The sequence below is a fragment of the Staurois parvus genome, unplaced genomic scaffold (genome assembly GCF_062004578.1).
Source record: "Staurois parvus isolate SC_StPar_1 unplaced genomic scaffold, SC_StPar_1.0 ptg000168l, whole genome shotgun sequence".
NCBI classification, from domain to species: domain Eukaryota; kingdom Metazoa; phylum Chordata; class Amphibia; order Anura; family Ranidae; genus Staurois; species Staurois parvus.
Window position 1 is genome coordinate 1,306,679 of NW_028317964.1, and position 19,043 is coordinate 1,325,721.

At 42.1% G+C, this 19,043-nt stretch overlaps 1 protein-coding gene across 6 annotated transcripts in view; it reads left to right on the forward strand.

Moving 5' to 3' along the window:
* Nucleotides 1-19,043, forward strand: part of TP53BP1 (tumor protein p53 binding protein 1) — a 146,692-nt gene that overhangs the window by 120,093 nt on the left and 7,556 nt on the right. For 4 of the 6 annotated variants that reach the window (XM_089676392.1, XM_089676395.1, XM_089676397.1 and 1 more), the window contains 4 exons: nucleotides 1,909-2,333; nucleotides 2,992-3,183; nucleotides 5,134-5,352; nucleotides 16,904-17,122. In XM_089676392.1, the coding sequence (XP_089532518.1) occupies nucleotides 1,909-2,333; nucleotides 2,992-3,183; nucleotides 5,134-5,352; nucleotides 16,904-17,122 (1,055 nt within the window). The remainder of the gene's footprint in view (nucleotides 1-1,908; nucleotides 2,334-2,991; nucleotides 3,184-5,133; nucleotides 5,353-16,903; nucleotides 17,123-19,043) is intronic. The other 2 variants (XM_089676394.1, XM_089676396.1) reach the window with 1 other exon arrangement.

Consider the following 19,043-nt stretch of genomic DNA (forward strand, 5'->3'; position numbering starts at 1 on the left):
TTTCATAAATTCTGAGCAGTTTAACAACTTGCCGTCCAGAGGATTTACCCCCCTTCCTGACCAGAGCATTTTTCACGATACGGCGCTACGTTAATTTTAACTGACAATTGCGCGGTCATACAACGCTGCACCCAAATGGAATTTATGTCCCTTTTTTCCCCTACAAATGGAGCTTTCTTTCGGTGGTATTTGATCGCCTGTGGTTTTTTTTTTCTTTTGTTTTATTTTTTGCACTATAAATAAAAAAAAGACTGACCATTTTAAGAAAAAAAAATATTTTGGACTTTTTGCTATTAAACGTATCCAGTAAAAAAAAATCTAATTTCGTCATAAATTTTAGCCAAAATGTATTTTGCTACATGTATTTGCTAAAAAGAAAAAAAAATTCCCAATACATGCAAATGAATTGGTTTACGTGAAAGTTGTAGCATTAACAAATGGTGGTATAGATGCTGGGATTTTTTTTTTTTTATTTTTATGCTAGTACGGGCGGTGATCAGCAATTTATTGCGGGACTGCGGTGGTCATTCTGACACTGGGGGGAACTGACCTGGTGTCGCTGACATCCCTAGGGACACCAATACAGTGATCAGTGCTAATAAAAACCACTGACGCTGTACTAATGGCACTGGGCAGGAAGGGGTTTACATCTGGGGCGATCAAAGGGTTAACTGTGTGCTGTTTTACTGTGTGCTGTGTGTGTGCGCTTTACTGTGTCAGCACATTGCTTTGTATTGTATGCAGAGCAATACAAAGCAATGTGCAAGAGCTGGCAGGGGAGAGATCTGTATTGTTTACATACAGGTCTCTACCCTTGTCAGTGATACTCAGCGATCACCGAGCTCCGGCGGGAATGTGATTTTGCGTGATGTGTGTGTGATTTTGCGCAGCCCTGCCGCACTGTAGCAGTATTTCTGCTATAGGGCGGCGGGACAGTGATTAAACGTACAAATTCTGCCAATTTCTGGTAGGGTTGTGAGTTATACTGTTGCTTTTGCTCAGCAAAACCAACCATCGTGATTGGCCAGGTATGGTACCAACAGGCTTCCTTTACGGATAGCTATACTTTTAGGGCATAACGCTCCCTATGACCCCTTTGCCCTGCACAGCTTTATACTTTATGGAAGGGAGCCATGCTTATGCAGCAGCTATTTTATTCAGCCATTTGCAGGGCATGCTACTTTATTTACCATTTTTAGGGAAGGCATGGGGGGGCACATGGGTCTGTATGCTCCCAAAGCATTGCTGTTATTTTACTTTACTGCTCCCATTTAGCTGAGATGAACAGCTGTGAAGGTGAGCAGTCCATTGGATGTTGTAAGTATTTTTGACCTGTCTGTATGTTTCCTTCTACCTAAATGCATGAGTTTAATAGGTGGCAAGCTGTAGACTGTAGGACATCTTTAGCACACCTGAAGGGTTAAACTGTGACATTTGTTCCCTAAAAAGTGTATTTTATCACACGGCAGTCATTGTTTGCAAGCTGATAAATCAGGTCTAATAAACAAGGCAAGATGGCAAATATTGTGGAAATACCGAAATGATATGTTTGAGAACATTTTTGTTTTTGTTTTTTTCTTTAACTTGTTTGGTAAGAAGATTTTGGTGTTATTTAAGATCTTTCCATCCAACGCTTTGAAATTCACTGTTGGGGTAAGCCCAGCTTGTTGGCCATGGCCACCCAAGTGTATTTTTTCAGTCTGGCTTGCTGCAGTCACCTAAGAATTAGACTAAACATTGCCGTTCCATCATCTTACGAGTAGAATGCACAGACAGATTTATGCTGTTTATAAGCCTTGCATATGTCCTCTGAGGCTTAATTTGACCAATATCATTTCTGTGTTGCGAGGGGAGGCAGACAGGAATTCTATTTGTGGAATGTGTTGTACATGCTAATCTCCTTTCCAGGGAAGTGGGCTCTTCAAATGCACAAGCTGAGGATTCCACTGCAGCTGCTGTTCCTGATGAAGAACCGTTCACACGCATTACTGCTTGTCATCCAGAAGCCCGTGACAGAGCAAGCCCAGGAACCCCTACCACGCGGCGCAGCGACTCCCCCGAAATCCCCTTTCAGACGCCGTCAAAGAATATTAGCATGGACTCCTCCTCATCAAGTAGTAGTTTTGTGGGACTCAAAGTTGTAGCCAAGTGGTCCTCCAACGGTTATTTTTACTCTGGCACAATTACTCGGGATGCTGGCGCTGGTAAATACAAGCTACTGTTTGATGATGGCTATGAATGTGACGTTCTAGGAAAAGATATTTTATTATGTGACCCTATTCCTTTGGATACGGAGGTGACAGCCCTCTCAGAAGATGAATATTTTAGTGCAGGTATGTATTTTTTTTTCTATATTTCAGTAAACTTTGGCATCTACAGAAAGGGTCTGGAATTAGAATTTTACTACAGATGTAATCTAGTACAATGTTTGAACATTTACGTTTTAAACTGGCCATAGATGAATTGAAATTTTGATCTAAAGCCAGTCATGGTTTGAATCCCGGTCGGTTCAGCAGGAACTGGCTGAGATTCAAACCATCTATGAGCAGGCTGATTGTACCAAAGTCATACAACAATCGACTTGGGTACAACCAGCCTTACAGATTTTTCATGCGATTATTGCCAGTGGCTATAGCTGCTAGCAATAATCACTTGGTTCTCCCGATGTGGATGGCTCCCCACCGTGCCTCTCTGCACGGAAAACAAAGCCTCATGGGAGGGATTCCCCCATCAACAACTGTGTTGATGGGGAAATCGAGTGAATTATTTCCTGCAACCCGTGGAATGGCTAGTGTTGGTCGACCTGCTGTTTTTTTGGAGGGAATTTACTGGTTAATTTCCGTGCTCGATCTTTCTAATAAATTATAGGTGCCTGTGCCATCCCCAATTCAGCCTAGTCTTTGGGAACCCATGTTTGTTTAGGTTGATATACATTTAGATATCATATACCTTTACAGATTTTGAAATATTGCCTTGATTTATGTTTTATAGGAGTGGTAAAAGCTCACAAGAGAGATTCTGGAGAACTGTGGTACTGCATTGAAAAGGAAGGACAAAGGAAATGGTACAAAAGGATGGCGGTTATCCTGTCCCTGGAACAAGGAAATAAGCTCAGAGAGCAGTTTGGCCTCGGCCCCTATGAGCCATCAATGCCGTTGACCAAAGGATCAGACATAAGTCTTGGTAATGTGTTTTCTGCAGCCTCTCATGTTTCACTTGTCCTGTTGGTTGATCATTTTATATTGGACTCTTTGTCAAGCAAAACACTAATGCTTGCCATCTCTATGTACAGCTTAGATTTTCTATACCTAACCAGAGTTTAGAATTCTAATTCTATCCATCACATATGTGATACACCGATCAGCCATAACATTATGATCACCCACCTAATATTGAGTAGGTCCCCCTTTTTGCCTGCAAAACAACCCTGACCTGTCAAGGAATGGACTCTACAAGACAAAGCATCACACTGCCCCCGTCGGCTTGCCTTCTTCCCATTGAGCATCATGTTACCATCTCTTACCTAGGTAATTGATGCACATGCATCCGGCCATCCACATGATGTAAAAGAGGAAAAGCGTGATTGAGACCCGGCCACCTTCTTTCATTGTTTCATGGTCCAGTTCTGATGCTCATGTAGGTGCTGACATGGGTCAGATGGGGATCTTGATCAGTCTATGGCTACGCAGCCCCATGCACAACAAACTGCGCTGCACTGACCACTTTCTATTGGAATCCACATTAAAGTGAAACTTCATTCTCTCAATCATCATGGACTGTTCTGAATCCATTTGTTGCTAGCGAATAGTAAATGGATAGGAAAGTATCATATTTACATGTTTTAAACAGGTTTTTACATTTCTTTACTTCCTGGTCTCAGTGCCTAGCAAATGATGTCATACATCCCGGGAGCCTTCAGGAGGGAAGGAGGGGCTTTTCCCAGCTAAGCACACCCTCCTGCCTACATGTCTGAACTAAGGGCAGATGGATTTGAGGAAGTAAATGCCACATTAATCACCTGCCCTTACTCAAGATGGCCACAGCCAAAAATGCTAGAGGATGATTTTCTACATGATTTCTCAGCAAAATAAAGCATGGCGACATAGATTGGGGGAATTTGCTTTGAATTTTCTAAATGAATTCATTATTGCTTTTGGTTTATGGTGCTCAGATACAGTGTAGATCTATTGGATCAGACTACACAGATCAGCGTTTGCTCATGCAACAGTGAGTCTTGGCTACCCATGACTGTCACTGGTTCACCAGTTTTCCTTCCATGGACCACTTTTGGTAGGTCCTGACCTCTGCAGGCCAGGAACATCCCACAATTGTCTAACCATTACAATTTGACCTTTGTCAGCGTTGCTGAAAACCTTAAAGGATAAGTTCACCTTTTGGACAAAAATAATAAACGCACATTTTTTTTTTACAGGTAAATAAAATGTGCATTTATTATTTTTGTCTAAAGGAGCCTGGAAAGCATTGCACCAGCTATCAGTAGATCACTGATGCCATGCAGGTCTCCTGCAGACCTGTCAGAATGCCTGCTTGCCGTGCGGGATATACAAGCAAGCCAATATACTGACAGGAATCTTCAATGAACTATCACTGCGCTCCACAACGCCGTCATAGTTAATTGAAAACTACAAGTCCACAGACGCTAAGGCTATCGGGACTTGCAGTTCATTCATTTATAGAAGTCCGTGAATGAGTGATGCGACCATGTGGGTGGAGCCCCCGCGGCTGCGCTGTTGTCAGATTTTGACAGTACAAGGAGAAGTCTTTCTTCCCGTACTATCTGTCGGGGGGGGGGGGGGGGGGTGCCGGGGCGGCTGCGGCTATGGGAACATGTTACATGTACCACCCTAAAAACTGGTGGAACATGTTTCAAAAGTGAACTTCTCCTTTCAGCTTGCTCATTTTGTTCTGCTTTCAACACATCAACTTCAGGGACAACATGTTTACTTGCTGCCTAATATATCCCACCCACTTTCAGATGGCATTGTCACCAGATAATCAATGTTATTCCTTTTACCTGTTAGCGGCCATAATGTTCTGGCTGATCGGTGTATATCCATGGTTGATTTTTGTTACCTAGAACTATTTTGCTAATTCTGTTTCTTTTACTTACAGATAATCTAGTAGAAGGAAAGCGGAAACGAAGAAGTAATTTAAGTGTGATGAGCTCACCAACCACTTCCAGTACATCGAATACTAGCACCCCAACCAGAAAAGGAACCGAGGTGTCCCGCAGTTCTCTAGCTCCACTGTCTGGAAAAAGGAAGTTGATTAGTTCAGATGATGAGAAATCTCCTGTGAAGCGTGGTCGCAAATCTATTGTGGCAAAGTCTGGTAAGGGTTTCCTCCTTCTGTTCTGTAAGGCTGATTGAATCTGATTTAAAGCTACAAAACAGCAGGAATATGCTAATAGGGATTGCTCAGCATTTTAAAAGATAAATTCTCAAGCTAGAATAGAGTGCAGTTATAGCAGGCTAAAGATTGAGTCGCTTAATGACTTTGAGCCTTCTGTTTGATCAGATAAAAACTTTTGGATCATGTCTGATATTTATTGATAGACAAAGTAACGTCAGTTCTTAAAGCCCTTGGTGTCTATACTATTCACTCTGAAACAACAAATTTCTACTCATGGAATCCTTTATAGGAGTCTCCTATTAACCACTTTCTGACCGTAGATAGCCGAATGACTCCTTCACTGCGGCTGGCCAGTTCTGGGAGGGCATCATATGACGTCCTCCCAGAGCGCGCTCTCCTGTGCTCCCCCGGAGACACATACCCAGCGATCTCCATGATCGCTGTGTCCTACGGACACAGCTGATCATGTGATGTGGTAAAAGGCCATTCACAGCGGCCTTTTACCACGTGATCAGCCGTGTCCAATGACACAGCAGATTACCGGTAAATGCAGTTGCCGGTTATCAGCTGCACTTTTCTCATGCTGTCACAGCTTGAGGAAAGTACTGCTGATAACCGACAGTTGTCAGAGGAGGGATCGGCACCGATCATCAAGGCACTGATGATCAGTGCCCACCAGTGCCGCCCACCTGTGCCAAGCAGTGCCGGCAGTCAGTGCCGCCTATCAGTGCCCATTGTTGCATATCAGTGCAGCCTTATCAACGCACATCAGTGAAGGAGAAAAATTACCTGTTTGCAAAATTTTATAATAGAAACAAAACTTTTTAAAATAAAAAAAATTTTGCCCTTTTTTTTGTTTAGAAACAAAGAAAACCTTTTAATTTTTTGCTCTTTTTGTTTATAGCACAAAAAATAAAACACCCAGTGGTGAATAAATACCACCAAAAGAAAGCTCTATTTATGTGAAAAAAATTATAAAAATTTCATAAGGGTACAGTGTTGCATGACCGCGCAATTGCCATTCAAAGTGCAACAGTGCTGAAAGCTGAAAATTGGCCTGGGCAGGAAGGGGGTATAAGTGCCCGGTAGGCAAGTGGTTAAAGGATAAGTTCACCTTTGGAACATGTTACATGTTCCACCTGCTTTTAGGGTGGAACATGTAACATGTTCCCATAGCTGCAGCCGCAGAATTAAACCCAAAAGCAAATGTATTATATTAGTTTTTCCTTTTTAGGTTTTCTTTCCTTTATTTGCACCTGGTGGGAAATCTATTTTTCAACAGAACAACCTGCTCTGCAGATGTAGCAGTTAGCGGGTTGAGGCAAACCATATACCACTGACAGGTGCTTACAATGATTGGCTTTTTTTTTAATGTAAAACCTGTATCCCAAAAAGGAAATCCCCCCCCCCCCCCCGTTACAGAAAGTCTAGAAGTCTAGCTTTCTGAAAGGACTATAGAGCTACTGTTAGGAGCTTCAGCGTCAAACCCAAAACTGAAAATGTAATATATTGCAGTTTATCAATCATTAGATGTGGCGATTTTATTGGTTTTTGTTTTTTAGGCTTTTTCCCCTTTTGTTTTTGTTGGGAATGCAACAGCATGTACTATAATGTACTATATACAGTATTCTGTGGTAATATCACTTGACCAGTAGATGGCACTGTACGCTAAAGGTTACTAGTTGTGTATGTGTAAAACTTGCTGATTCTTTCCTCTTCTCTATCATCTCTTCAGGAAGTAATGTGTCTGTAATATGTCTGCTGCAATGTGCTCTGTATGTTTGTAACTTAAGCCACACAAGTAAAGCCTGAATTCTGCCATCACTACCAGTGTCTTCTATAACACATAACCAACAGGTTATGGGCCCAGCTCCAGACACTGAAAAAAAAAAAGGAAAACTACAAGCAAGTAAGTGCTGCATTTACAATCCAATTCACTGAAAGATGGCAAGTGCTTCAGATATGAAGTTCACAATAGCAAAGCTCAACAACACCAACTACCAGCTATGGAAGTTTAAGCTTGAAATGCTGTTATCCAAAGATGACTTGTGGCAGGCACTAGATACACACAGACCCAATGACAACCCGGAAGAATGGGACAGAAAAAACAGGCAAGCAAAAGCAGTCATAAGCCTGTTAGTGGAGGATGATCAACTCATTCATATAAGGAAAGAAAGCACAGCTAAAGGTATGTGGACTGCATTACAAAAGCTGCATGAACGTGCAAACCTAAACCGTAAACTATATCTGCTACGCAAACTGTACAAGATGAGGCTGGAAAAAGGGCAGGAAATGGGTGAACATGTAAATGCTATGCTAGAAATTGTGGACCAGCTGGGTGCAATAGGTGAAGAAATAAAAGGCAACCATGTTGTGGCGCTACTTCTGTGCAGCCTTCCAGAATCATACAGTGCCCTTATAAATGCTCTAGAAACTAGACCGGAAACTGAACTGACGCTAGAATATGTTAAGGGAAAATTAATTGATGAATACAGCAGAAGAAAGGAAAATTTGCATAGTAAAGAGAATGAGAGACCAGAGGCAGCTCTGAAGGTGCATGAAGGCATAAGACAAAGCAGAGAAACCAGGGTATGTTTTCGCTGCAAAAAGGCCGGTCACCTGAAAAAGAACTGTTCAATCTGGAAAGCTGAGCAGCGAAAGCGGGAGCTACCCACAAGAGAAAAGAGCTAAAGCAGTCATGAAAGTGCATCATGGAGTGGTACTTTTAAAGTGACTCAGAATAGTACCTCACATGGATGGTACATTGATTCAGGGGCAACAAGTCACATGACAAGTGACGAGACATTCTTCACAGAAATTGATTTTAGTGTAAAAGATAAAGTCTTCCTAGCAAATGGGAAAAGTATTACAGCGGAAGGTAAAGGTCAGGGATTTCTGAACTGCAAAACGCCATCAGGGGGCAAGCAGAGCATCCTTGTAAAGAATGTTCTATATGTTCCAAGCCTAGAAGGAAGCCTCCTATCAGTTAAAACCCTTGCAAGCAATGGACTCTCTGTCCAGTTCAGAGGTAATGAATGCACAATTCAAAATGGAGAGCAAATTCTAGCAAGAGGAAGATTAAATGAACATCTGTACAAACTCATCACTGAAAGTGAGAAGGCTAATGCGGCAACTCATAACCCACATGACAAGTGCATCCACCTGTGGCATAGAAGACTGGGGCATCGAAACCCAGAAGCTATAAAGGACTTTGCAAAGAGAGGTCTATCAGAAGACATGAAAATATTGCCTTGCCACACACTCAGCAAGTGCACGTGTTGCATCAAAGCAAAGGCCACCCCTACCCCTCTTCCACAGACCAGTCAGAGTAAAACCATTAAACCCATGGAACTGATACACAGTGATGTGTGCGGACCAATGAAAACCATCACACCTGGCGGGAACAGATATTTACTGACTTTCATCGATGATTATTCCAGTTACACAATAGCGTATCTAATGAAGCACAAAAGTGAGACATTAGAAAAATTTCAAGAGTTTGTAGCTATGACCAGCAACAAGTTTCAAAGGAAACCTGGAATAATACGCACTGACAATGGAGGGGAATATATGAATAAAGAGATGGAATCATACCTAAAGAAACAAGGTATTATACACCAAACAACTGTACCATACACTCCTGAGCAAAACGGTGTAGCGGAAAGAAAGAATCGCTCTCTTGTAGAAATGACCAGATGTATGATTACGGACGCTGGCTTACCTAACAAATACTGGGGAGAAGCAATAATGACTGCAACATACCTACAAAACAGGCTCCCATCAAAATCTATTGAGAGTACACCATATGAAATGTGGAATGGATCAAAACCTAATGTAGGACACATCAGAGTATTTGGCTGTAAAGCATATGCCCACATTCCAAGTCAGAAATGCTCCAAGTTGGAGAACAAAGCCATAGAAGGCATTCTGGTCGGCTACAGTGAGCAGAGTAAGGGATATAGAATCCTTTGTCCAAAGACCAACAAGGTCACAGTAAGCCGCAGTGTTTATTTTGATGAAAGTGAAGCACCAGATAATATAATTCTTGAAAAATGTGGAGAGGATTTACACGCTGAATCGGCAAGAGACACTGATTCGTGCGAAGCGGGACAAGAGCCAGAACAAGAAGTGGAACTTACAATCAACGATCCAATAGAACCCACTGAACAACAAGAAATCAGAAGATCTTCTCGAATGACAAAAGGGATACCACCCCGCAGGTTATCATACGCTGCTAAAACACATCAAACACAGGAGCCAACATCCTGGGAAGACATAGAAACTTTGCCGAGAAGGGAAGGCGATCAGTGGAGAAAAGCAGCTGAAGAAGAAATGAAATCACTTCAAGAAAATAAAACTTGGTCACTAACAGAACTCCCTCCTGGTTGCAAAACCATCGGAAGCAAATGGACTTTTAAAGTGAAATATGATACAGAAGGAAACAAGTGACTGTTGCACTCTCTTCAACTGAAGCGGAATACATAGCAGCAGCACATGCATGTCAAGAAGCCATTTGGATTCGTCAACTTCTACTAGACATGGGACTGAATATGTCACAACCCACACCCATCTTTGAAGACAATCAGGGATGCATAAAGCTTACACACTCTGAGAAGATTAACCCAAAAACCAAGCACATTGATGTAAGATATCATCTGCTCAGAGACATGCAAGAACAAGGGGTTATCGACATCCAGTACTGCCCATCAGAGGAGATGACTGCAGACGCACTCACCAAACCTTTGCCAAGGGAACGTCATTGTTTTCTACAAAAGAGACTAAATGTCATATAATTATGCACATGCCGTTGAGAAGGGGTGTTGGGAATGCAACAGCATGTACTATAATGTACTATATACAGTATTCTGTGGTAATATCACTTGACCAGTAGATGGCACTGTACGCTAAAGGTTACTAGTTGTGTATGTGTAAAACTTGCTGATTCTTTCCTCTTCTCTATCATCTCTTCAGGAAGTAATGTGTCTGTAATATGTCTGTAATATGTCTGCTGCAATGTGCTCTGTATGTTTGTAACTTAAGCCACACAAGTAAAGCCTGAATTCTGCCATCACTACCAGTGTCTTCTATAACACATAACCAACAGTTTTCACCTGGTGATCTGGCCAGTAACACATCCTTCTGTATTAGAGAGCCTCCACTCTGGATGAAGGGACACAGGGGGCACACCAGACAGCAGTATTGTCAGTCTAGGGGGGAGGAGAGTGTTAGATGCACTAGCAGATTTAAATACACTAAGAAATTGAAGCTGGCCCCCAGATAACACTTTATAATCAGTTACAAAGAGCATTTTATTTGGAGATCCCAATGCCATTGAAGCTGGCTATAGACACAGTAGTCAGATGGGCTGATCATCTGCCCTTGTGTGTCTGCCAAGGCATCCCTTAACCTGGATCAGTCATATTGTCATATTGAGGGACTCCTCATGTTTAGGACTGTGGAATGTAGTGTTAGTTATTCAGTTTTTTTTTTTTTTTCTGGGCAGCTGGTACATGTGTGTAACTACATACAACTTGGACTGAGACCATCCTTCATTGTGCGTGTGAGCAATTTTGAGTTTCTGACTTCCAGTGTTTTCTATTGTACAGCTTTCCCAGCAATACTTAAAACTGAACTTCACCCAAAAGGGGACGTTTTCCTTGGTACTTGGTTTTGACAGGTACCTGCTCTCAATTCTGGTTGGATCGCCAAGCTGAAGTTCTGCCGCTTTTCCCCCGCAGCTTTCTGGGACTCATCACATGTCCCAGACAGCTGCTGGACCATTCAGAAAGCACAGCATAGCTCACACATGCTCAGTGGGAAGCCATCTGTGAAACTGTCAGCTTCCCAAAATAAACATGCCGACGCCTGGACCCAAAGACTGTTGACAAGCTGGCTCGGGTGAGGACGGCGCTGGAACCCTGGACTGGTAAGTGTCCTAGTAATAAAAGTCAGCAGCTACATTATTTTTAGGTGTTTGACTTTTTTAATTTTTTATTTTTAGGCTGAAGAACCACTTAAAGGTGTAAATTAAAAAAAAAAAACAGTATGCTTCCAAATTTTTATACAGCAGCGACTGTCCTTCAGATGTGGCCAGATATGTTATATGTAACGGGATGCTGATGATGATGAATGACATAAAAGGCAGGTTTTTCTGCTGTGTGTTGTGCTTCACTAAGCGGCTGTATGAACAAGGCAGGGAATAAGCTGATCTGTCAGGGAGTTGCTGATTTGCATATTATCAGCTCTTCCAGAGTCAGAAAAGCATAAACCATTCATGTACAATTCTATTCAAATTTAATAGCTCTTTTGTTCCATTCTGTAGGCAGACAATTATTTACACCAGTTATTTAAAGAAAATCTAAGTTCACATAACAAAGGATAAATATGACAAGCAAAAGAAAGTAGTCAACTACAAATTGGAAAAACAAAATCTTATGTTTTGTTTTTTATTATTTTAGCTTAGAATTTGAACGACTTGAGTACTAGCCTGTATATACCCCTCCATTTCCAGGCCATTTTTAAGGATTCGGTGATGTGACTGACTGACGATTGGTCATGCGTGTGTCCCCCAAATTAATGTATATCATTATTTTTAGGCTGGGCTTTCTTTTGGTGGTAGTTAATGACCACTGCTTTTTTATATTTCCTATTTAAAGGGGAAAAGACTACCTTTTTTTAAAAAAGGTTTCCTTTGTGTTGTCCTGGCATTTTATTAACAGGACAGTAAACACCCCTGAAATGACCTGTTTTGGATAGTAGACACTCCGAAATCCTCTTATTTTTGCCAGTTTTTTTTTTTTTGGAAATTATTATTATTATACAGGATTTATATAGCGCCAACAGTTTGCTCAGCGCTTTACAATATAACGGGAGACAATACAGCAACAATACAGTTCAATACAAAAGGGTTAGGGGGGCCCTGCTCCTGGGAGCTTCCAATCTAAGAGGGAAATAAAGGAATATGTTGGTATTGAGGTGGTTAAAATCTGCAGCTTCGTATTGGTGCAATAGAGAAAGCAGCATCATAGGTCATACACAGAGAGGAGCAGAATAAGGGTTCATATATACTGCAACTCCTAAACTGACGTTCAGGAGCTGTTCAGAGTTTTCTTTTCAGCAGCCCCTGAACTCTCCCTAATTTTTTCCTAAGTGTCCATGTACACTGTCATTTACAGGCAGTTGAGTTTAGTCGTTTTTTTTTGAACGCACCAAACTTGTGTTCAGGAGTAGATTTTACCGGTGTTTCAAACGCGTGTAAAGCGTTTTTTAACTGTTCCATGTCCAGATGCTGTACAGAGCCTTTTTTCATCATTAGAAATGCATGCAAAGCGTTTTCCATGTATTCAAATGGACCCGGTACACCAGTGCAGTCAGTTCCAGGTTTCGCGTGAAGGAAACAATGGTAGAACGTTCTGCATTATGCGCATGATGGGATCCATAGTGAATACAACCAGAAAAGACAGGTCATCTCAACACATACTGCTCTCTCTGCTTCTCTCAAAATGTCTGAAATAGTAAATTTTTTTTTTTTACTATTTTTCAGTGCATTCTGGGCATTTGGGAAGGTCTCCTGAGGTTATATTTTAAAAACGCTTCTAAACGCGCATGAATGCGGTATGCAAACGCGCTAAACTGATGTTTTTTAACCTACATTTTCCAGCAGTCAGTTTCCATCATTCAGGAGAGTTTTCCAAACACCCGGTGTACGTGAGCCCTAAGGGCGTTAATATACAGGTCACAAGCAGTGCCAGGATAGAGATGAGGGGGTTATTATTCAGATGTTCAGGATAAGGGAGGTGAGGGGTTAATATACAAGTCACACAGACAAAATGGAGTTGAGCTGTACTGGGGAGGTGAAAGTGTTAAAAAGCGATCCCACAATCAACCCCCTTCTACCCTGAATCTGCTGCTTCTTTTGCTCTGGAACTAATGAATAATCATTCATTGGTTCCTTCCTATGTAAGAGGAGGGGGGGGTTCTTAGATGTAAACTGTAGTACTGATGGCTGTGATTTGTCACATGGTACAGAGCCACATGGATCTGCTCTATACACCTGTGTCTGCAGACCAAACAGTCAGATGATCACTCGCTTCACAGCCATTAATAGGCGCACTAGCAACCCGAGGGCTATTTCTGAGGTGCCTGTCATTAACCGTACCCAAGATCTAGATGTCCTTGTCCCCTGTTACAGCACAGTATGGCAATAGGGAGATGGTTAGAGAGGGTTTCAGCTTTGATCAAATCCTTTTTAAACGTTACCAATGATTCCTATGAATTGTTTTCAAATAACTGGTAAAGACCCATCAGTGTTATGCAAATTAATCTGAATCAAGGGTCTATTTCATAGGATTTCTGGTTCTAAACCCCCATATAGTAAACAGAGGTATGCATCAAAATGATTAGACATTCCCCTTAAATGACGTCGAGGATGTGCAATTCCTATCACCCGATGCCCGGGACAGTAAGTTCCGGTGCCGGGCAGGTAGTTTTTTTTTTTCTTTTCTTCTTCGCCTTCATTCCTGCTGCAGGCAAGCAGCAGGGCTCACCTGTCAGCCTGCTAACCGCCAAAGCTAATGGCCACTATTCAGTGCTCCTACTCCTCGACCTTTCCACAGCTTTCGACAGTCGACCACCCCCTCCTCCTCAAAAAACTACACTCCCTCGGCCTCAGAGATTCCGCTCTCTCCTGGCTCTCGCCCTACCTATCACAACACTCCTTCAGCGTTACCTATAACGCTGCTACCTCCCCCTCACTCCCCCTCTCTGTTGGGGTCCCTCAAGGCTTTCTCCTCGGGCCCCTTCTCTTCTCTATCTACACCTCCTCCCTTGGCCAACTCATACACTCTCACAGCTTCAACTACCACCTCTATGCCGATGACACGCAAATCTATCTCTCGACCCCCCTTGCCTCACCCCCTCAGTCTCCGCCCCGAATCACAAGCCTACTGAACGACATATCTGATTGGATGTCGCTCCACTTCCTTAAACTGAACCTCTCCAAAACCGAGCTCCTAGTCTTCCCCCAGCCCGCGCACCTTCCCCCACACTGACTTCTCCATCACATCCAACAATGCCACCATCAGGCCCGCCCTGCAGGCCAGAGTACTTGGTGTCATTCTTGACTCCAATCTATCCTTCCAGCCCCAAGTCCAATCACTGACAAACTCATGCAGACTCCACCTCCGCAACATCTCCAAAATCCGCACGTTCCTAACCCCAGAAACCACCAAGCAGCTCATCCACTCCCTCATCATATCACGACTCTATTACTGCAACTCCCTCCTCACTGGCCTGCCTCGCCATTGGCTCTCCCCGCTTCAGTCGATCCTGAATATGGCAGCCAGACTCATCCACCTTACCAACTGCTCTGTTTCCGCCACCCCCCTCTGCCAATCCCTCCACTGGCTTCCGATTGCCCAACGGATCAAATTCAAAATCCTAATACTGACGTACAAAGCTGTTCATAACACTGCCCCAAACTACATCACTGACCTAATATCCAAGTACCAACCTACACGCACTCTCCACTCCTCACAAGACCTCCTCCTTCTCTCTAGTTTCCTAGTCTCCTCCTCCCATGCCCGCCTCCAGGACTTCTCCAGGGCGTCACCCATACTCTGGACTCCCTACCCCAATCCATCAGACTATCACCTACTCTCCTCTACTTTAGGCGCACCCTGAAAACCCATCTCTCCAGGGAAGCCTACCTCACCCCCTGCTAATTCCCGACCTCCTCCACTCTTCCTACCACTCCATCCCCCACAGCTATTTCCTCCTGTACCACCTCCCTCCTAGATTGTAAGCTTCAAGGAGCAGGGCCCTCGAACCCTCGTGTATCACATTGTATTGTTATTGTACTGTCGCATGTTCTGTCCCCCATTGTAATGTACAGCGCTGAGCGAACTGTTGGCACTTTATAAATACTGTATAATAAAAGGTGGAAGCATTCGGTCGGCAGCGCTGCCGTCCGATTGCTTCCACACAGCCCACATTGTCAGCCTCTTCACCCCTGCCTGCTTGCCCATCTGCGGGCCTGGGACTTGCTCAGTGTGCGCCAGTGGGAAGTGGTATAGGGATGACCTAGAAGTGATGTGATGTCAGTTCTGTATCCCCGTTTGACACATTCCCGGTCATTGAGGCCAGGAAAGCATGTAATGCAGTGCGATGTGCACTGCATTACATTCAGTGGAGCACAGGGGAGACATCAAAAAAGATAACCTGTCACCAAAAAAATCATCACATAGGGGACTTTTTGTCCCCTATATATTTGGAAAAAAAAAGTTAAGTAAAAATGATTTTTTTTTTTTTTGAATGGAAGTTACACCCAAGCATATAACCCCCAACATTTTTTTAAGGCACCCCCATATATGTATGCATGCACAAATATAAAAGCACACGCTCAGGCGCCTACACATGAAAACATTGATTGCGATGCATGTTACATATCGCTGCGCACACCAGAATGAGAGCAATAATTCTAGCACCAGACCTCCTCCGTCACATACTGTATACTGATGACCTATAAGGGGCTTTTAAAAGCGCCACCTATAGAAAATATAGGGTACTAACGTTTGTTGCCATTTCACAAGTGCATGCAAATTTAAGGTTTGACATGTTGGATATCTATTTACTCGATGCAACCTCATCTTTTATATTTTACAAAAAAAAACTGGATAATTTTATTGCTTTTTGTGCCCTAAAATTAACATAAGTGTATTTTTTACTGAAATTTAACATTTCCTGGACCTTTGTGATAATATCGTGTGACATAAAAATTGGAACTACCGTTATTTTATTCTCTAGGATCTCTGATTTCATAAAATATATCATGTTTGGGGGGTTTGTGTCATCTTCAGGCCTAAAATGATTTTTTTAAATGTGTGCAAATAATGAAAAAACAGCTCTGGCAGCGAGATGGAAAAAGGATAAGCCAGACACTCCTCTTTCCTGAGGAGCAGCCAATCGGTGCTCATTACACTGCATGGTCTGTCCCCTCCCTGCTAGTCCCCGGGTGCGGTGCTGGAGACAGGCAGGGAGGTGAGGAGGAGATAAACGTTTAATATTTTTACCATTGTGCTGTTTAAGTCGCCATAAAGCCCTTTTTGTTTTTAAAGGCCCCAGACATTACTTAAAGCAGATTTTAAATACTGTTTTGTTTAAAATTTTATGTGTTTTTTTTTTTGTTTTTTTTATATCTGGACAAGTAGATTGGGACACAGATTTAGTCCTTGGACAAGTAGTTTTTTCTAAAATTTCCACACCCCTGTGACATATAGGGGTTTATTTACTAAAGCTGGAGAGTCCAAAATCAGACTCCCTTCTGCATAGAAACCAATCAGCTTCTAACCTCAGCTTGTTCAATGAAGCTTTGGCAATGAAACCTGGAAGCTGATTGGTTTCTATGCAGAAGGGAGTCTGATTTTCGACTCTCCAGCTTTAGTAAATAAACCCCAATATGTCCTGATGTTCACCTGCAATTGCAGCCAGATTTCTGTTTAGACTTACATATAACAAGTCTTCTTTTATTTAGAAGGTCCAGCAAAAGGAGGTGACTTTATGAGCCCCAATGAAAGTGGAGACAATGCAGGTGACCAGACTACGCTGGAGGAGAGCCATGGGCCTCTACCTGAAAATAAGTTGCTGTTCGCAGGATACGCCTTTCTGCTTACTACATCCACATCCAGTGACAAAGTCAACAATCGCCTGAAGTCGCAAGAGATTTCCTCCTTCAGCAGTGAAGAAGATGAAGGTGATTTTTGTGTCCGGTTGTTTGAGATGTTACTTTTTTTCTTCTTCTAGTAGGGGCTGGAATGTTAAAAAATTAAAAAAAAGAGATGATCTAGATTGTAAATCTGACGTAGTCAGTAAGGTATTATAAATGTTTGGAAACATTTCGAGGTTGTACTATGATGCTATGGAATAATTTTTTTTTGTATATTCATTCTTCCATAAATTGGTTTATCTTCCGAATATCATTTCTCTATGTGGTTGGACTACTTGTACGCAAGTTTAATTTTGCACACATTGTACAGTGTCCCATAAAGCTCAGTCCCTGTTTTCAATGACCCGACAAGAACCGTATATGTAAAGCGGGTTGGAAACGAGCGCTGGATAGGATAAGAAAGCTGCTAGCATGAAAGGTAAAAACCTCTAAAACCTTCTATACAACCATATAATACAAGCATGCAGCGCTAGAAACGTGATAAGAGCATAAAACGTATATAAAACGTATATAAAAAGTCCAACTATTATCAATATAAAATAAATGACTATATAGTGGTTATGTCATAACCTTTAGCACCAATCAAAGCAAATAAAATAAAATGAAACTGACAGATATGCGCACTGAGGTGTTATACAGGTTCACATGTGACAAAATGTCCAAAGTTGGCGTTTAAAAGGTGCATAAAGTGAAGCAAAGTTCAATCAAAATAAATAGGTGGAAATCCGTGATAGTGGTGTTGAGATCAATGAGTGTAGATTGCACTAACCAGAGAGCGCAAATCAATGCACATTTGAGTACATTAGGACCAACTCCTGGTCATTAACATCTGGTAACTGGAACACCAGGTCATCTAATGAGCATCGATTAGGTAGGCAGCACACCATCAAGGCATCCAGGCACCAGGAATACAGTTGACATGACAGTCTCCTCCTTGGATTGGAACTCTTTCCTGTGCACCAGCTTCTGCTTTCTTATATGGGAATCCCACATGGACTTTGTTGTCATTTATATGTACGGCCATTTTTGGGAATGGGAGATTTTATGTTTAGCGCCACAATTTCTTAATTTTTAAAGGCAAGAGATAGGTTGTCCTCCCCTCAGGTCGCCCTCACTTATGAATAATTATGATATGAATATTTATTGTTTCTCACCATGCGACTTGTATATTTGAGTTTCATCACTTTTATTTTATTTATGGTCTTCTGTCCGCACACAGGGACATATCTCTATTATATTTTATTCTCATACAGTATTTTCTTGTGAGCACTACACTGGTTGTAGAAACATATTCTCTCAGAACTGGTATTGTGTGTGTGTGTTTATTATTATTCACCTGAGTGCAGATTTTCTCATTATTTTTAATATTTTTTTAAAATAACTGCAGAAAAGAAAGGTAGACAATACAAAGTGTGGTTTCATCCTGCATTCACTGTATCTGGTCTCCCCGGACCCTGCATTCACTGTATCTGGTCTCCCACAGTACACACAGCATGGAAGTTCAGTTATTTTAGTAAATATAAACTGCTAAATACCTTTTCCCATCAGCAGTTGGAGCAGTCTTGTGACTTCTATCAGTGTCCAGCAGAGTTAAAGCTGGTAGGAGGAGTTTTAATTTTGCTCTACCTGATTTCTGTCTGGACATCACATGCACTCTCCCAATAAGAAAAAAAAAAAAAAACCTCTCTAGCAATACACACCAAACTGAGCATGTGCAGAGTGATTACACAAGATATGTATGATCAGGAGATAAGAGGGGGACACTGGAAAAAGAGGAGGATCAGAGAAGATCAAACAATGCAATTATACAATGCAGAGGATTACGCCTTAGGTTCCACAGTATAACCAGCATGCTTTTCTGCATATACAGACTGCGTTTTACTGTTGTGGGTTTAGTAACACTTTAAAGTGTTACTAAACCCACAGCAGTAAACAGCCTGCATATGCA